General features: G+C 40.6%; 1 protein-coding gene across 1 annotated transcript in view; it reads left to right on the forward strand.

The window, feature by feature from the left end:
* Positions 1-909: 909 nt before the first annotated feature.
* cd40 (CD40 molecule, TNF receptor superfamily member 5) overlaps positions 910-21,285 on the forward strand; it is a 30,984-nt gene continuing 10,608 nt past the window's right edge. The window contains exons 1-2 of the mRNA NM_001145216.1: positions 910-960; positions 13,927-13,996. Of these exons, the coding sequence (NP_001138688.1) occupies positions 910-960; positions 13,927-13,996 (121 nt within the window). The remainder of the gene's footprint in view (positions 961-13,926; positions 13,997-21,285) is intronic.

The following is a 21,285-nucleotide window of genomic DNA, read 5'->3' on the forward strand; positions in this document are numbered from 1 at the left end:
CACAGTCCCGGATTCTTACTGAAAAGTCCCTCATTTCACTTTGATCTCCTGCACTGAATGCTAAAAAAGATACAACGTTTCTCAAACTTAAATAAGTAGCTTTTGGAAGAGAGCCCAGAAAGATTAACAAGCAACACCTGTACTTAGATACAATTGTAACTAATAAGCTAAATAGGTCTCTTGGGGGAACTGAGACTTACAGATTAAAGGGCAATGTAATAACACATTAAACAAGACCCTAAAACCTTTAAAAATGTGTTCAAACTTTAAATAACCTGCCAAATTTTGTAAAAATAGCATTGGCATTTAGGGGATGTGGTCACAAAAATGGGCATGGCCAAACATTTTTTGTCATGCTACGCCCTGCATTTCTTTTTGTCCCTCTTTAAATTTTTCAAATGTTGGGAGGAATGGAAAATGAACCCTAGTGATCCCTGCTTACAAAAGTAAAACAATAAATGATAAAAGTTCAGCGATAATTTCCTTTTGTGATACAGGCAGCTTCAAAATACTATATATTTTTTCATGAATTACTCCGTAGTTATCATTAGGCTTCATGCCGTATAACTAATCAAGAGTTAAATTACAGGCTCACCAGACAGGAACCCTCCACCCTCTCTGCTCAGAGTTCCTCCTGTGTAATTCCCCAGTTTCACTTTCACAAACTGGTTCTGTATTTCTGGAATACAGCAGAGGGCGGGTCTGACCGTACAGACTGGGACACTGCACATATAACTGCTTTTATATTTGATATTCTAAGGGCTTTCCTTTGATACTCCTAAAGAAGGCATCTGTTCTGCTGAGCTAGCACTCCAGGGACAATTGTTCTACGGACTAAAACAAACCCAAGGATTCGTAGCTGATATCATTTTGTAATTGCTGCCTTTGTATTGCAGTCTCTGCTGGAAAATGAGATTTCTGCTGCTTTTTCTGCTATTGCTTCTGAGCTGCAGCCACAAGGTAAGAGAAGATTGGAATACTAAAAACAAACCAAAATGAACTAAAATTGTTAGTCTCAGAAGTCAGAACAGTGTGTGTTTTTGTGAACTCTCTGTCAGTTATTCTCTTGCGCACAAAAGCAGAGTCACATCTTTCTACAGTCTGTGTTTTACTACTGTTTACTTTCACTTTGTACAAATAAGCATTATTAGTCTGGAATGGTGTTCCTACTACCACTATACGTTTTCCAGAACATAAGAGATAAAAAATGTGTAGGTTTTTATATTTGATAAATATGATCACTGTACATGGTGGTGGTTAGCTGAAACAGGAAAGTATTCTGCAGATCGCCCATGGGGAACAAAAAGATAGAATGGGGAACTATGAGAGTCTCTCTATAAACAGTTCCCTAAGACTACTAGCACACTAGCAAATATGGCATAAATACTGAAATCATCTGTGAAAAGTGCTGCTTCACAGAAAATACCATTAGTTTAAAGCATGCAGTGAAGGTATGTAAGCCTCTGGTTTTATATATCCTGAACACATACAGAGAGAAATAAAGCTCCCTTAATCGCCGATGGGATGGCATATGCGGCATATGCGCCGCGTATGATATCCCACCGGCGATTTACATTCTCGCCGGTGGGATGTCATATACAAGGGAGATTTGTTGTGGGCGACTAATCTCCCTGTGTGCCACAGCTCTAAAGGGTTTAATTTATCCTAAATGTAGTTTTAGTTTCAATCATTTTTATTGGGATTTTTTTAAACATTATAGCCAAATAAAGGCATTAAAACTAAATGTAGTTTTAAAGCTTCTGTAAACAGCAGTATTCTGAGACAATTAACAGATACACTTTTTATTTTATATCCTTATATGTTCTGCAGCTTTTAAGCTTGAAAATTTGATTGCTAGCTGTTTGCTAGGGATTAATTACAACAGCAACCAGGCAGCAACAGGAAATGAAAGATCAGTAAGCAAGGAACCAAACAGAAAGCTAAAGTAATAATAATAATAATAATAAAGTATAAGCCTTTTAGAGGGTCTGTTTTATGGTTGCCTGGGTTAGCAACAACCAGATAGCATTTGCAGTAGCAGACTGGAGAGAAACAAAATTGAAAAGCTAATAAAAATAAAGACTAATGTAAGTTTCATATATAAAATACAGCATTGGCCGGGCACATTCCCTTAAACAATATGTGGTTTATCTCAGAACTAATGAAGTTAATAGTAATGAAGAGGAAAGTGGTTAAAAAAATGAGGGGACAGACACTTATTTTAAAACAAGCAAAATTTAATCCTAAAAATATATTAAAAACAGTAGTAAAAAGAATGGTTTGGGTATGTGACTCCATAAAACACGGAAATAATTTGATTATAAGGGGTTGTGAAAAGAAAATGTGCCAATTTAGTTCTTTTCTTCAATGTATGCAACTGGGGAGTCAGATTTTCAGGACCCACTCTCTGGTGGCACAAATGAAGTGAGTGACCAATACACAATATGGTAAACACAGCATTTAGGCAGGTTTAATTCTGACAAACCTGCCTAAATTCCAGCATTTCTTTAAAGTGCTTTAATTATCTCTCTTTAAAGGACCAGCAACACAGAGTTTTTACAGTTTGCGGTCCTGGCATTGGACCTGGTTATTAAAAAAAACCCCCAATATGGGTTTCCCGAACTCTGCATGTGGTATGGGACTACATCTTTTACTTTTGTCATTCAGCCATTAGTTGTACCAGCTTTATAAATGAGGTAAGCCCCCTAACTATTGCTTTCCAGCAGTTATAGTGGTGAAAGCTTATTTCATATGTGTAAATAAAAACTCTGTTTGTAAAAAGAATTTTTTTTAAACACATTTAGCACTTATGGTTGTTTTTGGGTTGTATTTGAACACACAATTGCAAAATATCTAATACTTGTGTGTTAAATAAAGCCTAATGGCTAGAAATGTTGCTAATGTGGTGCCGTTATTTAAAAAGGGATCCCGTTCTCAGCCTGAAAACTATAGGCCTGTTAGTCTAACATCAGTAGTAGGAAAACCTTTGGAATGGGTAATAAGGGATAGGGTACTTGAATACATTGCAGTTCACAATACTATAAGTTTGTGCCATTATGGTTTTATGCGTAACAGATCTTGCCAGACTAATTTAGTCGCCTTTTATGAGGAGGTGAGTAGGAACCTCGATGCTGGAATGGCAGTTGATGTAATCTACTTGGACTTTGCTAAAGCATTTGATACTGTACCTCACAGAAGGTTTAATGATCAAATTGAGGAATATTGGCCTAGAACATAATATTTGTAATTGGATAGAGAACTGGCTGAAGGATAGATTACAAAGAGTGGTGGTAAATGGAACATTTTCTAATTGGACCAGTGTTGTTAGTGGAGTACCGCAGGGGTCAGTCCTTGGTCCTTTGCTTTTTAACTTGTTTATTAATGACCTGGAGGTGGGCATAGAGAGGACTGTTTCTATTTTTGCTGATGACACTAAATTGTGCAAAACTATAAGTTCCATGCAGGATGCTGCCGCTTTGCAGAGCAATTTGACAAAATTGGAAAACTGGGCAGCAAACTGGAAAATGAGGTTCAATGTTGATAAGTGCAAAGTGCATTTTGGTAGAAAATAATATAAACGCGAACTATCTACTGAATGGTAGTGTGTTGGGGGTATCCTTAATGGAGAAGGATCTAGGGGTTTTTGTAGATAACAAGTTGTCTAATTCCAGGCAGTGTCATTCTGTGGCTACTAAAGCAAATAAAGTGCCGTCTTGTATAAAAAAGGGCATTGACTCAAGGGATGAGAACATAATTTTGCCCCTTTATAGGTCCCTGGTAAGGCCTCACCTTGAGTATACAGTGCAGTTTTGGGCTAGAGTCCTTAAGAAGGATATTAATGAGCTGGAGAGAGTGCAGAGATGTGCAACTAAACTGGTTAAGGGGATGGAAGATTTAAACTATGAGGTTAGACTGTCGAAGTTGGGGTTGTTTCAATGCACCAGAGGTCACCCCTTTAGATTAGAGGAACGGAGCTTCCATTTGAAGCAGCATAGGTGGTTTTTCACGGTGAGGGCAGTGAGGTTGTGGAATGCCCTTCCTAGAGATGTGGTAATGGCAGATTCTGTTAATGCCTTTAAGAGGGGCCTGGATGAGTTCTTGAACAAGCTGAATATCCAAGGCTATTGTGATACTAATATCTACAGTTAGTATTAGTGGTTGTATATATAGTTTATTGGTAGGTGTGGGTTGTGTGTGCTGGGTTTACTTGGATGGGTTGAACTTGATGGACTCTGGTCTTTTTTCAACCCTATTTAACTATGTAACTACAGTATATGCTTAACTTGCTAAACCAGTGCAGAAGCTCTGCTGCCCTATAACAGTAGTAACCTATGCTTTCAAAGTTATACACAGGAGCTCACCATCTTTTAAAATAGTGGTGTGAGTTTGGGTAGGCAAAATACTTTTTAGAGGGAAGCCGGAGGATGGCAGACTGAACATTGCTAACAGCCTTCCCTACAATGTCAGCATGCACCTATTCCTATTCATGGAGCAGGGCGGGTGGTGGTATATAAAGAATGATGGCTTCCATGTCGGGCTGGGCACAGGTAAGAGAGTGGGCTTAGGAGCAGGTTTAATTTCTGTCAACCAACACATCACTATCAGTGACACTGCACATGCTCAGTGTGCTCTAGGCTACTGTGAGGAGCTAAGCTTAGGGCTTGTCGAAGATCATCAACACAATCGCAGAAAGGAAGTTTTCATCTGTCAAAAAAGCTGATGCTAATTATTAATCAATTTTGATGGCCATGGCAATGTTTCTATGCTACCAGCTAATGTGAATCTAAATTATTTAAGGCCTTTTATCATAAATTTTCTGTTGTGTGTATATATTGCATATTGTTGGCCCATACACAGCAGCTCAGAGGCATGTGCTCTGAATCAGAAAAAGACATTTGGTGTAAAATTTCTAGCTTTATTCTTAGTTGAGCTTTAGTTCTCCTTTAAGTGACCAATAGTGACCACTTGTATACATTGATAATTGGAGATCATTTGTTTGTTCTACATGGTGCAGAAAGTCAAGCAGATCTCAAATTGTCAAAGCTAATGCTACCCTAAACCACATTCCTGGCCACGATGTGACATCAGTATAACAAGAAAAGCCCAAGGGATGACACACTGTGGACAACCTTGGAAACATTTGACCAATATCAGTAGCAAGAAATGTTGAACCACTAGGAGCGGTCAAAATATTTCAGCCAGCACAACAAGTAAAGTGCAAGCAGGGCTTAGCCCCTGCATGTTTATTCAAAAAGCAGTTTCGGGGGTGTACCCCTTCACTTCTACTTTTTCTTATTAATGGAATAAATTGAGAACAGTAATGATTTAATATAATTTTAAATGACAACCATTTTTATCAGACAAACATAATGCCCCAATCTATGCCCTGAAGCCAGGGGCGTTTGGGCCCCTCTTGCCGCCTGAGGCGGCTCCTGGATGCCGCCCCCCTCCCGCTCCCCAGCGCTTACCTCTCCAGCGCAGGAGCGGGTCCGGGGGCGGTCTGAGTTTCTCAACTCGCCTCATGGCAGAAGCGCCCCTGCCTGAAGCACTGCCCTTAAGGAGCTAAAATTTGCTTTTCCAAAATTCAGTATCTTTGTTGCCCCCGTGTAAATTTGTTCTGTGCACCAAACATCAAATGAAATAACATTATGGTCACTATTACCCAGGGGTTCAACCACTTGCACATTTGTTATTGTTTGTCTTGTGAAAATTTATGAGCGAGATTCAATTTGAGGAGAACAAACTTTTCTCCTAATTCACTTCCAGTTTTTACCGTAGACTTCAATAGGGTTTTTATGTGAGATCTTTTTTTCTCACTGAATTGCACCTGGCTCTATGGGAAAATCTGGAATTGAAAAAAAAAAGCTTTTCTCATTACATTAAAGGGGTTATTTACCTTTGAGTTACCTTTAGCATGATGAAGAATGTACACATACCCCCCAACTGTCCCGCTTTCCGCTGGACAGTCCCGGTTTTTATAGCGCATCCCGCTGTCCCGGATAGTTCAATGAATGTCCCGCATTTCTGGGACATTCATTGAACTATCAGGGATGCGCTGGCTGTACCCGCGACATCGGCTTCTTCTGCTGCTCTTCAACTTGTGCGGCGGTGACAGGCCCTTTTATAAGGTTGCGCCCCGCGGTATGTGTGACGTCATACGCATGGGGCGCAACCTTATAAAAGGGCCTGTCGCTGCCGCATAAGGAGCAGAGCCGCAGAAGAAAGAGTGGCTGTGTACGGCGGGGGTTACTGTGTAAGGGGGGGGCTACTGTTTATGGGGCTACTGTCTATGGGGGCAATTTGGGGCACTTACTATGGGGGCATTGTCTATGGGGGCTATTGGGGGCACTTACTATGGTGTCATTGTCTATGGGAGCTATTGGGGGCACTGTCTATGGGGTCAATTGGGGGCACTTTCTATGGGGGGTACTGTCTATGGGGGCACTGTGTATGGGGGTACTGTCTATTGGGCCATTGGGGGCACTGTGTATGGGGGGGTAAAACTGGTATAGTTATAACTCACTTATAACTGACTGCCTTCTCTCTATATTTGTATTTTATATGTAGGAGTTGTTATATTGTTTTCCTTAGGTAGTACAGTATGAGGGTATAGTACATTTTGCGTCTGATCCCACCATTTCAACTATATAAAAGGAATATTTTTTCAAAAAAAGAATTGGGTGTGGTAATTGGGGCGTGGCCACAAAAGTGGGCATGGTCAAAAAAATTGCCGCGCTGCGCGCACCAAATCTTTTTGTCCCTCTTTTCATTTTTCAAATGTTGGAAGGTATGTGTACATAATCCAAAAATTATAAAAAATTATTAATGAAGATCAATTGAAACATTGCTTAGAATTGCCCATTCTATAACATACTAAAAGCTAACTTAAAGGTGAACCATCCCTTTAAGTCTGTCCCTATATGTGGTATCAAAATACTCAGGAGACCTGTGGCACAGGGCCGCTTAAGGTACCAGTGGACCCTGGGCAAAATTGTATTGCCCCAAAAAAGGTTTGTAGTAGAATAAACCTCAGGAACAGGAAGTTTAATATAGAAAGGCAAACAGTGAAGAAATGGTCTGCGCTTACTGAAGTAGACATAATCCTAAGGTGTGCCACCCTGGACCTTGGAACAGAAAAATGACAAAATGACAATTCTTGTGATACCACAAGAAAAAAGGCAAAGAAAATAAATGAACCATACTGTAGAGCTCTTTCAATTGATTAAAATGAGGGGTCTGCTGTCTTTGCCAAAAGTTATCCCTGATGTGCTAGTGTGACCCCTATCATTGGGCGCCCTGGGAAAATGGCCCTTTTTCCCATTTATTAAAACGGCCCTGCGGTGGCATTATGATTTTTTGCATCTGTATTAAAGAGCTTTTTGCAGAAAATAACATGTTACAATGCTTTAAATTCAGTCCGAATATTGAGAGAGGTTGAAAAAGCATATTTTGGAATTTACCTTTCAATGATTTTTATTAGCATTTTTAAAGAATTAAACACATAGGGGTTGATTCACTAAAGGTTGATAACGCTTATCGCATGCTTTTTTGTGTTAAAAAGCATGCAATAATTAAGTCCCGATTCATCAGTCATTTCGCATGTTAAGACGCATATCTCATGCGCAAAAAAACGCACTGCGTTATTTACCTCGTATTACGTTAATTCTCGCATAGAAATAATACTAACGCATGATTCACAAACACATATGATGCATTAAACACACTAAATATCGCATTAGTCTGTGCGAATATTAACACCTACTTGGGGCAGGCGGTACTTAAAGAAAATTGTGGTCCGTGAGCTTTTGGCAACACAACATGGACAAGTATGTGTTGGCCCTAGAGTGATGCATCCTCCAGTTTTCAGGGAAATGGTCATTTTCAGAACAGTAGTTATCCGAAAGTAATGGTTACATGCGTAAAATTGCGCGATAATATAGCAAGCGGCGAAATATATTGCGCACAGCGGGAAATAATGCATGCGGCGGGAATTAACGCAATAAAAACGGTCATCGCGAGTTAAATAACGCAAAGAACATCGCGTCTTAATTATGACACCTGTCCTTTTAGTGAATCAAGCATTAAGTCGCAAAAAATAAGAAGTGATAACATTTTTAATGCATGCTATAAACAGCGCTCGTTTTATCAACCTTTAGTGAATCGGCACCATAAAGAGAAATATAAATTCCCACCATTATTTTTTGGGGAATTTACTATATGTTTTGACCTTGCAACATAAAGTATACTTATTTACCAATGGGTTCTTTTAAAACCCTCCATTGTACTCCCATGTGTTTTTTGCACTAGTCAGGGAACTATACATATTTCTTATTGCTGTGTTTATGGTGGTGTGGTGTTTCCATGAATGAAAAATAATATACTTACGATATATTTTTTGTGTTTGGGTGTTGGGTTGGGTTTTTGTATGGGTGTTTTTTTTGTTTGCATTTAGAGCCTTAAATGTTGTTACAGAAGTAGGTTTGTTGCTTCGCTCCTATACCTGTGAATACTGCTGCCAACTCCATTGGGAGTCTGCTCTGGGTATCCACCACTCATGCTTTTGCTGTATACAAGATGTCAGCCTTCACTTCCTGACCCTTTGCTGAGTGGCTTTGCCCCTCATCACCATCCTTTATATGGTTAATGATATTTCTTAATTTTTCTTTTGAGTGATAAGGGGGTTTCCAGCCATCTGCTGTTTATCTTCCTCTGGGAGTGTCACGGCAGAACCAGCAGACTTTAACATCCGTGTGTGTTTCTGTTATTGCATGTCTACAGAACATATGCCTGTCATTTTCATTTCTACTGCAGTGACTGCTAGTACCCATGCCTTAAAGTAGCCCCCGTCCAGGCCTAAGTTTATTTGTGGCAGAGCATGGTGGTATACAGTGGTAGCAGCAGCCTTCGCCCTGGGGGTGGGGGGGGGAGGGATTAGATGTCTCATGAGGCTGCTTTTCTTCTATACCAAAAAATCCCCACCAACACTTGGCAAATGGATCACCTTGGTCAACTTCCAACTGCAGCTCTATAAACTTACCTACTTAGCCAAAGGCTGCACAAGCAAATTTGAAGGTATCTGGACCCCATGGCTCGAATCCCCCGCAACTACCACTGAATGAAGACAGAGACTTTCCAGCTCCCCTTTTCTTCTCCTTTTTCCTTCTTCCCTCTATCATTTTTCAGTTAAAACCAATAAAAAAAAATATAAAAAAATATATACTTTTTTTTAGTAGTGTGTGCCATTGGGTTATCCTAAATATAATTATGGGCCACCTCCAGGGATCATGGGATTCAGAGGGCACACAAACAAGCCAAGGCACATATACATGCTAGGCCACATCAGCCAATTAATGGACAAAGTTCTGTCTTTTGCTTCCACACTACTTCCTGTTACAGTTAGCGTTCATTATTTCTGGTCATGTGATCTCTGAGGAATCACACATACCATCACTAAATGGCAGATCATGGGAAAGGATGCAAAAGGGCAATATTTACTGATATATTTATTTCAGTTAGGCGATATTCTTTAAAGCGGACCTGTCACCTTAAGAAATAATTTCAAATTGTTTTCTATTGTGTTTGGCAAGCAAAATAAACTTTACTTACACTATATAAATTATTTTAATCTTATTTTCTTCAGCCTTGGAATTCACAATTGCAGCAAGCCGACAGGGGCCATTTTGTGGACACTGTTATCAAAGCAGGCATTGCATCCTGCCAATATCTTGTTTCTGTGCCTGTATGGGGGGACCTGATGCTCATGTCCATGCACTGGTTACACAATTACATGGTGCGGAGGGAGGGGGAATGTGAGCAGTGCAGCAACATCTAAGAAGTTCTGAATTGAAAGTGAAAGTAACTGTCTGCCCCACCTCTATGCCTAAGGCATAGAGGCGGGGCAGGCAATATATGATTGACAGCTGGTATTTTTAATTGCCTTTATAATGGGTATGGATGTGGTAATAAAAAAATTATTTTGGGTTTCATGTTTAATTTGAAAAGGGCTTTTATTATACAGCTTTTTATGTCTGGGTGACAGGTCCACTTTAATAGGTCACTTAACATAATATAAACTATCTGTTGGTTAAGTATTTATTCTAGGAGTATAGTTTTCCTTTAACTTGACAGAACCTTGCTAATCCCATTTGACATTCTCTGGGGAACCGTGGAGTGGAAGTGAAACTAGAGGTATGAGCTGTCATCCTTTTTGTACCTGCCATGCTCGGCCAACCATAAAGTGGTTACCCACCCCCACATTTCTATTTGTGCTTAACATATGTACTGCTACTGCTGTATGTCTGCTCCATACAGGTATTAATTAGGCAAGTTTAAACATCCCATCTAACGAGGACCACTTTGATGTGGTCCTCTTCCAACCACACCCATAGGAGGTGCTATCTTGGTGACCTCGCTAAACCTTACCATGTATGCCCATTGCCTAGTTGCTAGGGTGAGTTAAATCTTAGCAACCAGAGTTTTGAAAGCATACTCTTTTGACCTGTCAGTAGGTATTGATTGTTGTGTGGAAACATCAGGTATAACCAGCTTTCTATGTGGAAGGGGAGGAGCTGAAGGAATCTATCATTTCTGTTGGTAAAGTTTGCCTCTCCCAGCATACCATACATCAGAATTCCCCCTGTTGTTGAAAGATGAGTTCTTTTTCGATGTCTGAGACTCATTTAAGAACTCAAGTGAAAGGACAACATACTACAATGGCCACAAAAGTGAGCGTGCATTGATGCTCTTTAAAAATGGTACCTTCAGTCTGCTCTGATGATTTATGTGCACAAGAAAACCTGGACTGTTAGCAAGTCGCCAAATTTTGCACATTGCACTGCATTTGTAAATGTTTGAAGCTAGAAAATGGCTGAACAAATGTTGGGCCTCAAAGGCAGCACTTTACTTAAAAAAAGTGTAACTTCAGTTTTAGAGTGAAACTATCCATATTGTGGCCATTGCACTACCAATCATTTGTCAGGTGTGGGAGCACTAAGGGCCACAAAATTGAGATTGAGACACAAGATACAGAGCACAAAACTGATGCAGGGAAGCCATACACTTAGTGCCTGCCAAATGCTTGTGGCAAGGACAAGACTCTGTATTGCTCTTTTGGGAGTAATGATAATGAAGGCAGGGTAATAAATATCAGAGTTTCTGAGTGGTTAGGGCACATGTATATACAGTAGTTTAGAGGGTTACAATCTTTATTAAAGCATAATTTAAAATATACAAACCCCAAAGTCTGTGGCCCAAACCTTGGGACCCCAACCTTTTTTTTACCTGAGAGACACACTCAAATGTAAGAACTGTTGAGGAGCCACACAAGCGTGAAGAAGTTCCTTAGTGATGCCAAAAAAGGTCTATCATTGGCTATTTGGTAGCCCCATGTTGACTACTAGCCTGCAGGAAGGACTGTTTGTAGTAAATCTGTGTCTAAAACTTGTCCCCAAGCCAGAAATGTAAAAATGGGCACCTAGTTTGAAACCACTGGGAGCAACGACAGTGGCGGTAGTAAGTAATGTGTTGCTCACGAATCACTGGTTGGGGACCATTAGCCTAGACCAGTGCTGTCCAACTTCTGCGGTGCCGGGATTTCACAATGGTGGTAGCGCAGCAAAAACCCAAATGCTTGGTCCTCACTGCAGGGATATTAAGCGTCATTCATATGTGAAAGCATTATATTATATCATATTAAGGCCATACCCTTAAATCCATATGCATCCTCCTCTGGATAGCACAGCAACCCCCAGCACATAATTACACACCTTAGGTACTATTTAATGGCTATTTCCAACTGCTAACAAACTCCCAGAACAAACCCCTGCCAGGTTCACCTCCCAATGGCAGCATAGGGCAGGCACACACAGGCAGCACTCTGCCTGCCATACCCTCCCTGCCCTATGCTGACTATGTGCCATTCTCTGCCTTCCCTGTGCTGCCTGTGTGTGCCATATTCTGCCAGCCCTATGCTGCCTGTGTGTGCCAATATCTGCCTGCCCTATGCTGCCTGTGTACCATACTCTACCTGCCCTATGCTGCCTGTGTGCCATACTCTACCTGCCCTATGCTGCCTGTGTCTGCCATACTCTGCCAGTTAATCTCAGTACTGATACCATTTAAAGCTTACTCAAAGGTAAGCCATCAAAGAAGCCGGACGGGGGGCCACACAGAGGGGGGCCGTGGGCCACCAGTTGGACAGCACTGGCCTAGATCATAGACTGTGGGGTTTATATATTTTAATTATATATTTTAAATTATGCTTTAACTATGCCCCTGGGGAAAACAGAAAACTCTTTTTTGCAATTTAATAAAGATTTTAACAGGCGTTAATGGCAAATGGCATCGTGAAAGGAGTGGAAAGGCACAGAAGGGGTCTGGTTACATTCAAGGAAAAATGAAGTAAAATGCCCACTATTGGTGCTGCTCTGGTTATAATCAAGGAAAAATGAAGTAAAACTTAATTTTTTATTGTATGTAGCCAGACACCTTCTGTGCTTTTCCACTCTTTTCACGATGCCATTTGCCATTAACTCCTGTGTCTCGGTATACTCTTCAAGTTGGGAACATCTATCTCTTTCTGCAAGCTTCCCAAATCCTTTTTCCTCCTGCCTTGTGCTGTTACACTTGTGGTTCTTTCAGGATGCCAGTCTTAATTTACCCATCTTACCCAAACCATCTTACCTTCTTGTTTGCCTTCTATGAACATGATGTTGCTCTCTACGTATTCTACCCATTGTTTGCTGCCAATCATGTACATGCACCTTAAATATCTAGCAATAACTTTGCATTACAGTATACCTCATATATTGAGTTTATACTTAGGTATCCTGGCATCGGTTGCTAAGGCCATGGTCTTGGGAGATAAGTTGTCATTACCATAGCAACATGCACCTCACCTTGTTCTATAGGTACTTGTATCTTTCTTGTTCTAATCTCCCCGTCTGCCACTGCCCTTAGAATACTGATGCCTACATCATACTAAAATGTTATTTTAAGGTGGACTGTGTCCTGTGTCTGAATACTGAATTTTGCACATGGCACTGCAGTCAGAAATAAGCCCTCTAATGGATCACTTTCTAACAAGAGTTGCTTTGCTTATGAGAGGTTATGATAACATTATTACAGGTAAAGGATCTGTTATCTGGAAAGCTGTTATCTAGAAAGCCCCGTAGGCCATCTCTTATAGACTTGATCCCAACTAAGATATAAATAATTCTTATTGGATTCTATTGGGTTTAATTAATGGTTAAATTATTTTTTAGATTTAAGGTATGTTGATTCAAATTATAGAAAGATCCCTTATCCAGAAAACCCCAGGTCTTGGTGAATATTTCAGTGAAGCAAAACAGGACAGATTCACATCACTAGTTAATGTTATATGTAATAGTTTAAATGTAATAGTTTAATAGTTTAATGTATTGCTAACCTTCAAAGGCCATGCTACTCTGGGAATTTAACAGGTAATTAATAACTTCACAGGCAGGCAACAAAATGCTGAAGATTTTTCCCTGTCGATTTTAATGCCAATCGCCTGATCTGTGAGTGTCGCTCGGAAGCGATCACTGGCACGTGACATAGTCCTAAGAAATTGAATAACAAAGGGGAGTCATTTGTCCTAAAGACAAACCCTTTTTTATTTACATATTATAGTAACATCTATTATTGATGTTTCCAAAGAAGACCTATTTCTTATTCCTGTAAAGGTGTCAAAATTTATTCACTCTTGCATTGGGTATGTATGTTTTCATAGCGAAAAAGCACTAATTAATAGGCACTAGGCACTGATTGGCAAATCTAATAGCTGATATAAACTTATTAACCAGTCTTTGTAATGTCATATTTCTGCCAAAATATACACTTTTGGAAAATTAATTGTCATTCTTTAATTATGTGATTTACTTTGCCTTAATTTCTGTTTTTTTTAAGGGGGTTGCGCTTACATGCAAGAATACAGAGTACCTGAGGGATGGGAAATGTTGCAGTCTTTGTAGTCCAGGTATGTGCCATGGGTAAGGCTGGCCTGGGGGCAATATATTGTGTGGTATTGTGGTGGTCAGGATGGCAGGAGTGCTGTGTCTTTATGTGCATTGCCTTCCCAGTTCTATGTAATTTTGGGTATTTTATACTGTGCACAATGCCATTTTGGTACATAAGGTTTACCAATTAGACTGCAGGGTGACTTATTTTTGTTATGTGGTTGCATAAGCAGCACAACATACCACCTGTCATAGCCATGCAATCATCTTGATCTTTAGTTGGCAGGGTCATTTACAAAATAGTCACATTTTGTAAAGCAAAAGAGTAAAAAAAGTTGAATGTTACCAACAGAGCTGCTTATGTTAGGTCTATCTGCAGATTAAAAGATGACCTTCCCCTTTAAAGGGGTAGTATACCACACTGTTAAACTTGAGTTCAATGGATAGTTGTTTGGTGATTATAGAGAAGGCCTTAATACAGGAATCCCCAACCTTTTATATCTGTGAGCCACATTCAAATGGAAAAAGAGTTGGGGAGCAACACAAGCATGGAAAAAGTTCCTGGGGGTGCAAATAAGAGCTACAATTGGCTATTTGGTAGTCCATATGTGGACTGTCAGCCTATAGAAGGCTCTGTTTGGCATTATACTTGGTTTTTATGCAACCAAAGCTTGCCTCCAAGTCAGAAATTAAAAAACAAGCACATACTTTGAGGCCAGAGGAGACTGGCTTGATAAAGGGCTGGATTGAAGCCCGAAACGTTGCCTTTGGCACTTGAGTAAAGATTCACATTTTTCAAAACAACCGGTGTTCTGCTGTTTTCATCATTTTTGAGGCCACTGGGAGAAACATCCAAGGGGATGGTGAGCAACATGTTGCTCATGAACTACTGGTTGGGGATCACTGCCTTAATATGTTAGATCTCCTTTATATGTATATACATAGTTAAGAAAACAGGGCCACTCCTGCTATGAGGCAAGGTAAGAACCTACCTTGCCACAGGTGGCAGGGCACAGCCAATTACCAGGGGCAGCAAAAAGCCTTCCTCTACACTAGTGATGTGGCCCCATCTGGACCTGCTGAGATGCTATAATTGTAAGCACAGAGGGGGAGAGAGGGGTGTCATCGGGGCCACTGCAGCAGCCTCAGAATCAGCTCTGAAAGAAACATTCTATATATAGGTCTTAAGACATGATGGTGGTATACTGGCCCTTTAAGGAAGAGTATGATAAAGACCAACATAATTATGACAATTTGGATATCAACCAATAGATGAGGAGTTTTTTTTATCACCATACCCAATAGCCTGTTTTATGTACAAAACGTTGTTTGGTGATTATGGAGAAGGCCACAATATGGTCCATCGGCTTCATATGTATATACATAGTAAAGAAACATTCTATATACCTATGTATAGGTCATCTATATATATAACATAGGACATAAGACATAATAGATTGCTTTAAATTGCTTTGAATTCTTGAGTTAACAATTCACAGGCTTTTTGCCATTTCACTTTCAAAGTCATATTAGAAATTAAGCCATTTGTCCAAAAGCTATTAATTGTTTTTGTCAACATAAAGGCTAATAGCAGACATTAGGGTTGATTCACTGAGGTGCATTAAAACGAGCGTTATTTATAGCATGCATTAAAATTTTTAGTGCGTCTTATTTTTCACGTCTTAACGCACAATTCTCTAAAAGGATACTTGCGTTAATTTAGACGCGATGCTGTTTGCGTTATTTAAGTCGGGAAGACTATTTTCGTGCGGTATTTGACGCACGGCGTGCTAATTAACGCACGTGCGCTGCTTGCCGCATGCGCGCTAATTTATGTACGCACGCTAATTCACGCACCACATAACTAGCGCCATTTTGCACATTTGCGCTGGGAAAGCACGGAAGGTGGAGTTGCGCAATTGGAAGAGCAACATAAAGCGATGGAGAGTAGTGTGGGAGCCAGCAGAGAGAAAAAGGTGGCAAAAAAAGGTAACACCTTGCAACTGTTCCAGCTGCCTTGTCACACAGCTCTGGCAGTGACACTGACAGAGAGAGGCCTGGCTTCATCAGCAGCCCAGAGGTGTCGGATATGGAGGGCACTGACAGGGATTATCGGCCAGAGGAAGCCAGTGGAGAGGAGAGTGAGGAGCTTCCACCCCACTCATCACCTAAAAGGAGCCAAAGAGTCAACAGGAGAGCAGGCTCCGAAACTTAAACTTTTTGGAGTTTGAAAATGAGGCTCTTGTGGAGAGGCTCATGCCAGTATTTCACCGCATTATCGGCAAATATGCTGGCAAGACGCCGACAGCTGTGGACATAGCAGACCACGTAAACAGCATTGGGGTCTGTCTGCGCAGTGGCCAACACTGCAAGAAGCGCTACCAGGACATAAAGAGGGTCCTGAAGAAAAAGCTGGCAGAGGACTCCAGATACAGGTAAATATCTTACATTCATCTTTCTATTTAACACTTGCTCATCTGCTTTTCTCCTCAATCGGCTTTTCCTTTTGGCTTACTGTCTTTCCTTCCTTTTTGGCTTCTTTCCTACTTACTTTACTTGTATGTAATGTATGTATGGCATGCCTATAATTATGTGCGCAACTTATGTCCTCAAAGCTGTGGAGTAGAACAACAAATTAGGACAGTAAATAGGGGGGTCATTTAAGAAATATTTCCCAAAATACTTAATGCCCTGTATTCTTTATCAAGGAGGATTATTGTGGAAGCATTGTTTAATACAGAGTATAAGGGTGAGCCCTGGGAGTTGGCGAGGCCACTTAGCAGCAACTTTCAGCATTTTAGTAGGGTTTGTGTCAGAGCATGCCTTAGTATTGTTACACTTGAAAGTAAAGGGAATTGATTGGGGCAACAATGAGTAACAAAAAGTGACTGCGTTGTTATGGCTTGCTTATTGGAGGCAACACAATAAAAGCATTCATATATTTTATTTAGATCTGGAACTGGAGGTGGCCCTGCAAAGAAAGTCTATTTCACCAGGTATGAGGAGCAACTCATGCCTTTTCTTCATGCAGAGAGCGTGACTGGTGTCACCGGCATTTTTGATTCCAACAGGAATGTTGGCCAAGGTAGGTGTATTTACTCTTACAGAGAAGCTTAATATTAATGGAATACAATGTTTTCTACAACAGATTCATCCTTACCACAACCTGGCACAAGTAGACGCAGACAATTCTCATCTGCTCCCATTCCAGGTATTTTTTTATTTTTTTTTTAACTTTTTTTTATTTTTATGTCATCAAACATTTCTATTATAACATTTATAATTCCGTTTTGTATCTTGTAAGTAATAGATTAATAAAAGAAAAGATTAAACATTTAGAATCAACATGTTTAACAAAATTTTTAACTTTTAGCTCATGCCTATTCATCCTGGGCTTTGTGGGATTGATTTTTACTGTACACTGTAGATACGTTGCCAACATTTTGTTTATTTGTTGACTCCTGGGGGGTTCGTAATTTTGCTGGTTGGTTTCTTGAATTTGCAGGTTTTGAAGGTACTGGGATGCTTCGATCAGGAGTGGATGTTCCTTGAGTGTTTCTATGTCACGTGGTTTGTCTGAATGAGTAGACCATGAGATTTTTAATTGTCTGAGGTAAAGAGGATATGTATATGAGTCATGTGTTGAAAAATTTTGCTGTGGCCTGTTCTTTCTTGGTTGTTGCCTTTAGCTAGTCCATATAAAAAATATGGTGTAGTTTTTGTTTTGCTAGTGTTACGGATGTCTGAAGTTAGCCATTGGTGTAGTATTGTTTTCCGGGCCGCTGCCAACAGTCTTCCCGCCAATAATTTTTCAGGTTTAGTTAGGAGTGTGTAAGATTTAGTTGTACTGAAGAATGCCCGTCCTTGTTTTGTTGTACTAAACAATGCCTGTTCTTGTTTTGTTTGAAAGGGTTTTCCCGTCATCTGTGTCCAGTATGAGGCTATTTGCTTCCAGAACTCATTCCAGATATTTTTGTTACCAAATTTTGTTGGACCTGGGTTTTGTGTTAGGCTTGTGCAGCGGCATAATAGTGAATTGTGTCTGTATATATTGCAGGTGTTTCAATTACAGAAGTGCAGTGTATTGCTAATAAGATAGGTGTGTTATTGGACAAGTGTGTCTTGCTGGGTTAGGTGCAGTCAGTTCATCTTGTACTTTTGAACAGTCAATCTTTTCAACTTGATTTTAAATTTTTGGCTCATTTGGAATGAATCAATGTCCACAAATAGTCCAAGTTTGCCTGGCATCATGAACATAATAACAAAAAATGAAATAAAGTCTTTTTCTTTTTTCCAAAAGGTGGCCACAGACTCTCTGCTGGATGCTCCTCGTCTCTGCTCCACTCCCCACAATGTGATCCTGAAATTGAAGGGGAAACTTTTAGTGGGGAGGCCAGTGAGAGAGGGTCACACGTATGTGGCAGCGATGTGGCCTTGTTCTCAGATGAGGAGCCAGCCAACATTCCCCAGCAGCAGGTCACAACCAGGCCAGAACAGCTAATGTGGCCCCCCAGGAACCTGAGAAAGATAAGTTCCACAAATCCATAATGAGGCATAATAAAAATTTAATGAAAAAATTGGACACATTGTATGTCGACTTATGTGTGGCCACTAACGCCTACAATGTCAGTCAGGCACGCCAAGCTGCACACAAGGCCGCCATGTTAAGCCTCCAACAGGAGAGTCAGGCACGCCAAGCTGCACACGAGGCTGCCATGTTAAGCCTGCAAGAGGAGCGTTTAGAACTACAAAGACAAAAAGTAGCATTGTTGGCTAGGCAAAATTCGCTCCTAGAGCAACAAATTGCCTTACAAGAAAAGGCACAAAAGGAAATTCAGCCAACATGCTCTACCAGAAGAGCTAGTGGTGAGAGCTCAGCTACCGCTCCTGCAGCTCCCACTTGGCAGCTTCGTAAAAGAAAATAAATGTGCCATATTAGGGATCTGTGGAACCTATCTTTTCTTAGGCCTATGTTGTTTGTAAATATTTCTTTCTGATTTTTCTATTTGTGTTGCGGGTGGGGGAATCACCTGCTCAAACCATTTCTTTTGGAAGTGGGTTCCCTGTAAAAAAAACCTCTTTTTTTTGGAGAAGTTGTTTGGTATTTCTTGTTTATGTGATTAAAGATTGTAACATAGTATAGTAACATAGTAAGTTGGGTTGAAAAAAGACATACGTCCATCAAGTTCAACCATAATGCCTATATATAACCTGCCTAACTACTAGTTGATCCAGAGGAAGGCAAAAAACCCCATCTGAAGCCTCTCTAATTTGCCGCAGAGGGGAAAAAATTCCTTCCTGACTCCAAGATGGCAATCGGACCAGTCCCTGGATCAACTAGTACTAAGAGCTATCTCCTATAACCCTGTATTCCCTCACTTGCTAAGAATCCATCCAGCCCCTTCTTAAAGTTATATAATGTATCAGCCAGCACGACACAGCTCTCACTGTAAAAAATCCTTTCCGAATGTTTAAATGGAACCTCCCTTCTTCTAAACGAAGTGGGTGCCCTCGTGTCCGTTGAAAGGACCTACTGGTAAATAAAACATTAGAAAGGTTATTATATGATCCCTTTATATATTTATACATAGTTATCATGTCACCTCTTAAGCGCCTCTTCTCCAGTGTAAACAGACCCAACTTGGCCAGTCTTTCTTCATAACTGAGACTTTCCATACCCGTTACCAGCTTAGTTGCCCTTATCTGGACCCTCTCTAACTCAATAATGTCCCATTTGAGCACTGGAGACCAAAACTGAACAGCATATTCTAGATGGGGCCTTACCAGCGCTCTGTAAAGGGGAAGAATAACCCCCTCCTCCCGTGAATCTATACCCCTTTTAATACAGCTCAAAACCTTGTTTGCCCTTGCAGCTGCTGCCTGGCATTGCTTGCTACAGCCAAGTTTATTATCTACAAGGACTCCAAGGTCCTTCTCCATTATGGATTTGCGTAGTGCAGTCCCATTAAGGGTATACGGGGCTTGCATATTTTTACATCCCAGGTGCATGACCTTACATTTATCCACATTAAATCTCATCTGCCACTTAGCTGCCCAGATTGCCAGTTGGTCAAGATCCTGCTGCAGGGATGTCACATCCTGGATAGAATTGACTGGTCTGCAGAGTTTTGTGTCATCTGCAAACACTGATACATTACTCATAATACCCTCCCCTAAGTCATTTATGAACAAATTAAACAAAAGTGGACCCAGTACAGAACCCTGAGGGACCCCACAGAGAACCTTATTCCAAGTAGAGAATGTACCATTAACAACCACCCTCTGTACCCGATCCTGTAGCCAGTTTTCTATCCATGTGCAAACGACTTCACTAAGACCAATATGCCTTAGCTTAGAAAGCAGTCGTTTGTGGGGAACGGTATCAAATGCTTTGGCAAAATCCAAATGGATTATATCTACTGCATCCCCACTGTCCAGCTTCTTACTTACCTCATCATAAAAAGCAATTAAATTGGTCTGACATGACCTGTCCTTCATAAAGCCATGCTGATTACTGCTCATAATGGCATTCTCCACTACATAATTTTGAATGTGATCCCTTAACAAGCCTTCAAATAACTTGCCCACCACGGATGTCAAACTTACAGGCCTATAATTGCCAGGCTGAGATCTTACTCCCTTTTTAAATATGGGAATGACATTCGCCTTCTTCCAATCCCTAGGTACCATACCTGATGAAAGAGAGTCTGAGAATATCAGAAACAAGGGCCACTGCAATTCTGCCCCTAGCTCTCTCAGTACCCGAGGGTGTATTCCATCTGGCCCAGGTGCCTTGTTTACATTTATCGTGTGTAACCCTTTAAGCACCATATCCTGTGCCAACCACTGTGTAGTTGGAGCTGAGGCAACAGTGAAGCTATTGGGTGGGACTTGGCCCACTGGCTCCTCTACTGTATACACAGAAGAAAAGAACTGGTTAAGCACATCTGCCTTTTCTGTATCCGCTGTAACCATATTGTTATTATAACTCAATGGGGCGACACCCTCAACCTGCATCTTTTTACTATTAATATACTTAAAAAACTTTTTGGGGTTAGTCTTGGCCTCGGCCGCGATGTGCTCCTCATTTTCTATCTTTGCCTTCCGGATTGCTGTTTTACAACACTTGTTATAGTGTTTATAATCATTAAACGCAGCTACTGTCCCCTCTGACTAATATTTCTTAAAAGCTTTCCTTTTTACAACAATATGGTTACAGCGGATACAGAAAAGGCAGATGTGCTTAACCAGTTCTTTTCTTCTGTGTATACAGTAGAGGAGCCAGTGGGACAAGTCCCACCCAATAGCT

This window comes from Xenopus tropicalis, chromosome 10, assembly GCF_000004195.4.
Source record: "Xenopus tropicalis strain Nigerian chromosome 10, UCB_Xtro_10.0, whole genome shotgun sequence".
Lineage (NCBI taxonomy): Eukaryota > Metazoa > Chordata > Amphibia > Anura > Pipidae > Xenopus > Xenopus tropicalis.